The sequence below is a fragment of the Tinamus guttatus genome, unplaced genomic scaffold (genome assembly GCF_059628265.1).
Source record: "Tinamus guttatus ecotype Peru unplaced genomic scaffold, ASM5962826v1 Tinamus_guttatus_pri_ptg000540l, whole genome shotgun sequence".
Lineage (NCBI taxonomy): Eukaryota > Metazoa > Chordata > Aves > Tinamiformes > Tinamidae > Tinamus > Tinamus guttatus.
Window position 1 is genome coordinate 377,035 of NW_028289074.1, and position 7,624 is coordinate 384,658.

Genomic DNA, 7,624 nt, shown 5'->3' on the forward strand with positions numbered 1-7,624 from the left:
ATGTCCAACAGTAGCTCCCTCAATGAGTTCCTCCTCCTGACATTCTCAGACACATGGGAGCTGCAGCTCTTGCACTTCTCGCTCTTCCTGACCATCTACCTGGCTGCCCTCCTGGCCAACGGCCTCATCATCACAGCCGTAGCCTGCGACCACCGCCTCCACACCCCCATGTACTTCTTCCTCCTCAACCTCTCCCTCCTCGACCTTGGCTCCATCTCCACCACTGTCCCCAAATCCATGCACAATTCTCTGTGGAACATGAGGGTCATTTCCTACTTGGGATGTGCTGGGCAGGTCTTTTTCTTCCTTTTTTTCGTATCAGCAGAGTATTATCTCCTCACTGTCATGGCCTATGATCGCTACGTTGCCATCTGCAGACCCCTGCACTACGGAACCCTCATGGACAGCAGAGCTTGTGTCAAAATGACAGCAGCTGCCTGGGCCAGTGGTTTCCTCCATGCTCTCTTGCACACTGGGAACACATTTTCCCTACCCCTCTGCCAAGGCAACGTGGTGAAGCAGTTTTTCTGTGAGATCCCCCACATCCTCAAGCTCTCCTGCTCAGAATCCTACCTCAGGGAAACTGGGATTATTGTGCTTAGTGCCTGTTTAGTCTTTGGTTGTTTCATTTTCATTGTGGTGTCCTACGTGCAGATGTTCAGAGCTGTGCTGAGGATCCCCTCTGAGCAGGGCCGGCACAAAGCCTTTTCCATGTGCCTCCCGCAACTGGCTGTGGTGTCCTTGTTTGTCATTACTGTATTGTTTACCTACCTGAAGCCTCCCTCCATCTCCTCCCCGCTTCTAAATATGGTTGTGTCCATTCTGTACTCAGTGGTGCCTCCAGCCCTGAATCCCCTCATCTACAGCATGAGGAACAAGGAGCTCAAGGAGGCATTGAGGAAACTCATCCAGTGGGTCCAAGGTCAGTGGTAGCAACTGTTTCCTTCACTCACCAGGATATCTGGCATCAAGGCTGTATTTTATGCATTTCCTTTTTTAAGTCTCTCTTTTACATCCATCTTAAACCAATAAATACTAAAATAAAGCTGCCTAGTTTTTGTCACGTCTGCACAGGAATCTCTCATTTAGCACTTAAACATAGACCGTGATAAAGCAGGAAGCCAGGCTTCCCCCTTCACTAGCAGAGAGGGGGGATTCTCTGAGCCTCTTCTTTGAGCTCCCTTTGATGTGCCCAGTGCAGGGAGGAGAGTTTCCCTCTGCAGCGTCTTTTCCAGCACTGACACCAAGGCACCTCTGGGGTACAGAGTCACAGCGGGACAAGGGCAGGTAGGCTGAGACCAGGGGTCCAGTGTTGTTTAGGAGATCTCAGCTCTCGTGCCTATGGTTAGAGTGTGATCTCAAATCTCTCTAATATGACAGAAATGGCAACCAAGGGTCAGCACAGGTTTCCATGGTTCCATGCAAAGCTCCAACATACAAAACTAAACATGAGTGAATTGACAGAAAGTCTAGAGGCAGCCTTCCCGTGGCAGTTCGGGTGGGAGGCAATTGCCTGGTGACACCAGGTGACATCTGAAGAGACAGGGTTGTCCCAGGCACGGGCTAGTGCCTATTGCTCTGATAGAACAAATGTGATACCCACATCTTTCTAGAATGCCTGGTCAGGGCCCGGTGGGCATCTTCCTTGGCCATCTGAAATAGCACTAGATGCTCACTAGTGTTAGAGCCACACTCACTAGGAAGCTGAGACACGTGGAGATGTTGACAATGTAAACTGTGACTGTAATTTATTTTGGACACTTGATTCAGTGACACTGAAGTAGGCCTGCAAGGCCATGATACATGCCTGGGATTTCTAGCACATCTGCATGGGCAGGAGCTATGAGGAAACTCTGCCTTTCTTTGGTAGTTGCTAGGAAAAGACCCCAGGTTCTCTCAGGTTTTCCTACTTGTGCCCAGACATTTGCGCAGAGTCTATTGGGGGCCTGGAGCCAGCTGTGTCCCCCAGGGAGTAGTATTGGGTCCAATCCTATTCAACTTCTCCATCAGTAACCTGGAAGAAGGAACAGAGTGCACTCCCAGCAAATTTTGTGATGATGCAAATGCGGGAGGTTTGGCTGATACACCAGATAGGCTGTGCAGCCATGTTCCTGTGTTAGGGAACGAGGACTGGATTCAGGTGCCACTTGTGGGTGCCCAGGCCCCTGGATAGGGTGAGTGCTCAGGAGGGATCCGCTGAGGACAGTCCCACTCATTACAGAGCTGGGACAGATGCCCATCCTCCTGGAAGGGGCTATGGAGCCACCATGGAGCACAGGAGACCTCCAGGGGCTGAACATGCCTGGAGTGGGGGTGAGTGCTGTGCTGGGAGAGGGACTGCCCAGAGGGGCTGCACAAATGATTAGTGTATTCAAGACATAGAAAATACGGGGGCAATCACAGAGATTTCCTCTAGAGTCCAATGGAGAGAGAAGTGGACACTAAAAGGCAAGGGCAGATAAATAGTTCTTCACAGCAGATTCAGCAAGTTCCTGAAGATTTCCACTCTTTCATCGCTGGAAAACATTCAAAACAGTCCTTCATCTTTGCAGGCAGAGCTCAAGTGTCTGAGCAGCAGCAGCCAGAGGGACTTGGAGATGTCCCAGTGTCTCTGAGTGACCTGCGTGGGCCTGAGAGCTCTCGCAGGGACCTGCGGGAGAGCAGAGCCCCTCAGAGCTGCAGAGGGAGGCTGGGGACAGGGGACCACGGCACCTGGAATGGCACCAGCTGTGCAGGACTCTGGGACTGCATCCCACCCACTTCTGAAAATCACTTCCCTTTTCAAGAACAAATGATCATGCTGAAGTCTAGTCTAAAACACAACAACACATAAAGGCGGGAAGTATAACAAATGATTTTTTTGCTTTAATTCTTTCTTTAATTTCTTTCTAGATTTGTTTTTTATCAAATCTTCTAAATCTTTCTGTTACCATCAGGCCTATACCTGTAAGGTTTCTTTGTCCCACTCAGAGCCCCGTGCTCAGAAAAGCCCCCCTGCCCACAGCTGTCCCTGCCACCCCTCACTGCACAGAGCACGTCGCACTCGGAGGTGTCGTCCTCTCTCGACTGCTGCAGAAAGTTGGGGACCAGCTTCAAGGGAATGCTCTGTTTTGGCAGGGCCAACTTTGCAAAAACAAAATCTACCCCAGTTACATCAACGCCCAGGGCCAGGAATAAATGAACCTTCCCCAGAAGAGCTCTCAACTCTCCCCTCATCCCAGCTCCCCTTCCACACCATCCTTGTGCTCCCCATGTTGGTGCCATCCCCGCTGCCTGCCTCTCCCTTCAGCCCCACTGCTCACCTCGCTCCCGCTCTCCTGCAAGCCTGAGAGCCCGTCTGTGCGCTGGGAGCAGGCGTTCACCTGCTGCTCCTTGTCCATGTTCAGGATCCTCCTGTGGGGACCTGACAGTGACACCAAGGGGAGCTGCTCCCTCCTGATGGAGCTGCTCTCCTCAGAGTGGGGAGCCTGGGGTGTTTGTCCCCAACAAGGGCATGGTCACCATGGGGCCCGTGCCCCCACAGCGGCCTTATGGACCTGATGCCACTGCCATCACAAAGCCCTGGTGGTTTCCATGGGGACATTATTCCGATGCCCTGGTGGAGACCACCGAGATCCTATCACGATGCCTTTGTGGGGCTATGGAGATCCCATCATGATGCCTTGGTGGAGACCATGGAGAAAGACACCATCCCAATGTCTTGGTGAAGACCATGGGGACCTCATCATTATTGCTTTTTTTGAGATCTATAGCAGAGGTCTTCACAAGGCCATAGCTGGTGCTCTGCCCACTAATCCTCATACCAACAATCCTGACTGGCTCTCTTTCCATCCCTAAGCCTAGCTCCCTGCATCCCACTGCTCTCTCACCTGCACCTTTCCCTATCATTTCAAGCCATCACCTTCTCTCTCTTGCTGGAGTCTTCTTCTCCCCTGACTCACTCCCTATTTAAGGCTCTCCTCATCAGCTTGGCCAGCTAGTTGATAACCTTCGTGTTGGCAGATGGGAGGAGTCTCCTTCCAAATGAAATGTCACACCCGGTAGCTTTGCTGTCTTGCTGTGGGCTCAGCTCCAGATCTTCCTCCAAATCCTGCTAAAAAAGAAAAGGTAAAGTAAAAAAAAAAAGTCTTTGCTCGTTGTCCTCTCCATTTTCAGCTTGTAATAAGTGGGTATGAGTGTACAATAAAGCAATATGAATTATGATATTTGAAATGCAGAATTAAACCATGATTTCTTAGGGCGTTTCCCCTTCTTGCATGAGTGCATGCCCAGATGTGCAGGGATGCTGCTGCTGGAGGCAGGTTCTGTGCATCACTGTGCCAGAGCGAAGGCCACCCCAAGGACACCGGCTGAAGACTCCAAAGCCCATGGAGAGATCAGCAGGTTGTGAGGAAGCTCCAAAAGTACCTTTGCCCACTTTGCCTGTTGACAGCACCAGTAGCACCTTTGCTGGGCCTATCTGGCCAATAACACAAGAAAGGAGATAGTCAAGGGGAGCCAGGCACCCAAAGACCATGCGAGTGCCATAGGGACCATGGGTGTATGTGTGCAGGTGCTGTAGGTGGGCACATGGAGTACTTGTGACTGTCACAGCTGCCTAGCCTGAGGGACAGGGCAGGATGGCAGATTTCTTGGAGCAATCTCTAGAAAAGTGAAGGTGCTATTGAAGAAGTCCCTGTTCATATAATCTAGTGGGGTGAGCAGGAATTCAGGGGAGGGGAGCTAGAAGGGTTTGAGAGTTCAGAGACCGGAGCACAGAGCTTGGAGTGATGTGCCTCCTCTTTTTGCAGCATTCTGCATGTAGTTGGGCCAGTTCTGCATGTAGGTGGGACAATTTTCCCTGCAGTCAGTGCTGGAATTCATTGATTAGGGTAGAAGTAGGAAACTCAGCATAGCCTGGGGCACTTGCCCAGCAAGCACCGCAATGGGGCATGGTTTTCCTGCCCTTCTGTATCTGCTAGAGACATATGCTTGTGGTGGCCACCCCAGGCATCTGACAAGGCCCTGCCAGCATTTTTCTATGCTATCAAATTAAGTATCTGCATTGAATTACCAGAGATGCTGCTTAATACAAGTATATTTCTATGCCTCATCTTCATAGTTAATGGGGCTCCTGTTGTATTTAGGATCTGGGGTCATTTCAGCTGGGCAATGCAATTCTCAGAGGCCCCCACCCTGATGCTCTAGGATGATGCAGGTCTCCAAGTTGCTGCATCAGAGAAAGTGGGTACTGGCACATGCCTTGGACCTCCTCAGCCTTTTCAACTGTCCCCAGGTGTTTGTGCAGGAGCCACTGACTCCCATCCTCCATCTCCAGTGACTGCAATTGCAGCTTAGACAAGGAGCTCTCTTGCAGACCTCTATGTTGTGCTCACTTCAGTTTTGAAATGGGAATCACTTGACCTGCCTGTGGAGTTTGCAGGATTTTTCTGAATCCCACTTCATGTCAGGGGCTTCTAGACCAGCATGAGATGCCCAGACTGACACATTTGAGTCAATCCCTGAACCATGTGTCAAGGAGTTCCCTTCATGTCCTAACTAGTTGTCCTGCCTAGATCAGAGATGAGAATCGGGTGTTCCACAGTAGCACATTTCCATCTGTCATAGGTAGTGAACATCTGATGAAAGAATGGGCAAGGTTGGAAATAGTGGCTCTCCACTCGATGGGAAGAGACGACAGGTGATTACTTCACTCTATTCCCGTGAACATTTCCCAGGAGGAGGGAGCACAAGGGACAGAGAAATTGGTGAGTTCAGCTGGGCCTCTGCTCCTGAGCGGGGCCAGGCTCCTGGGACGGAGGCAGCTCATGGCAGCCTGGCAGCACTGCCCAGAGACAGCCGAGTGCAGGAGCAGCTCCTGTGCCAAGAGCAGCAGGGCTGCGGGCACTGCCTGCTGCTGCGGACAGCAGAGGAGAGAAGGCAGCGAGGGGTGAACGGCAGTGTGGAGCAGGAGGACAGAGGAGACCTCCACAGCTCTTGACACGGTGAGTTTGTGCTTACAGGACAATGCTATGGAGCTTCTTGAAGGGGATATAAGAACCCATCACACCCCATGGCTGGCAGCATTTTTCTCTTCTGGCTTCTGCAGTGCGGAGGAAGAGGAGCTGCTTGAGATCAGGGATTCTCTAACATACCACCTAAGGGCAGGGCATCCTGCTGCCTTCCCCAACAGAAACAGCAGTGATGTGAAGCCGGGTTGTGCAGACAGGGTGAGAGGTCTGCACTTCAGAGCAGGGTCCCTGCACCCAAAGGTGCTGTGTGCCCGCAGCAGTGACTGTGTCACCTGTGAAGGTCAGCACTCCCTGCCCAGGGAGCTCCCCACAGCACTGAGGGGAGAAGTTCTGGGTGGGAGGATTATCCTCTACCAGGACAGGCTCCTTCTCCTGCTGGGAGGGTGCTGCGGGGGTCAGGTCTGCTCACAGGTCTAGTTGTGAGCACATTTCAGGGAACACTTTGCAAAAGGAAAGGCTGGGCAGGAATTGAGATGGTGCTTACAATTTCCTTCCACTTGGTAAGAGGAAAATGGAAACAAAACCATCATATTTGGACAAGAGACTGAGACTCATTAAGACATTCAAGGAGCAGCCAAAGAGTCTGCCAGGGACTTCTGAATGTCCCCTCACTCATCCCTTAGGGCATAGAGAGCACCAGCTTCTCCTGGGCTGCTGCATCAGGGTCTATCTGAGCTGCTCCTTAGCACCTGCAAACCTGGGGGTGCCCCTGGACAGTCCCCTGCTCCTGGGAGGTTTCTGCAGGGAGAACTGGGCTCACTTGTGAGTGTCGTTGTCCTTCATGTGAGTGAGGTGCAAGTACACGACAGAGAGCGGCAAGGCTCAGCGACGAAGCAGGTCCCATGACAAAGTCCTAACAAGGTTTTTTTTTTTTTTTTTTTCCTTTTTCCTTTTGGAATTCACAAGGGTTTATGCTGAGAATGATTGAAGTGCCAAAAATTTCTGCTCTATCAAAATATCTTCCCACAGTGAGTAGGCACCTTTGTGTGTTTGTGTATGCACCATCATATATATTATTTATACGCACACTTATATATCAACAGACTCCTCCGCTTATCCTTTTGCAGAGAAGACTTGATTTCTAAATGTTGAAGAGCCCTGCCATAGAAGGGGTGGACATCGTCTCCTGCAGGTTCTGGGCATCAAAGCTACTCCTTCTCTCTGCAGTGCCTGGAATAAGGGCGCAGGGAGCAGGGTTAAAGGAGGCATGAGGACAAGGTCTATCTCTAGACCTCTCGACATGTAGAAAGGGTAAGGTCTATCCTTGTTTCCTTTTGACTGTTGTTCTCCGTTGTTGGAGTGAGATCTGGTGTGGCAGACTCAGATAAAAATATCTCTGTTGAGGAGGGCAAGAGTGATGGGGGTGAATCCCTCACAGAGCTCTTCTCCTTCAGATACAACTGCTGTGAGGGCTGTATTCAGCTCTCGTGCTGGTGAATGGAGAATATTCCCACCTGGTATCTGGACTAAGTCCATTCCAAGCAATGCAATATGCCACTCCAAGGTTTCTCCACAAATACCAGTCAAAGACTGGCATCTATTTCCACCTGCAGCAAAGCAGAAATACCTCCTCCAGCGCTATGGGCAGGAGTCCCTGCTGAACTTGGCACACT

At 51.1% G+C, this 7,624-nt stretch overlaps 1 protein-coding gene across 1 annotated transcript; it reads left to right on the plus strand.

The window, feature by feature from the left end:
• LOC148592688 (olfactory receptor 14I1-like) lies at window positions 1-933 on the plus strand. Its single transcript, XM_088534106.1, has one exon. It carries the CDS (start codon window positions 1-3, stop codon window positions 931-933), a length of 933 nt encoding a protein of 310 aa, XP_088390232.1.
• The last annotated feature ends 6,691 nt before the right edge of the window (window positions 934-7,624 follow it).

Coding starts and splice junctions, on each gene's coding strand:
- LOC148592688 (XM_088534106.1), top strand. CDS start 1: ATGTCCAACAGTAGCTCCCTCAATGAGTTCCTCCTCCTGACATTCTCA.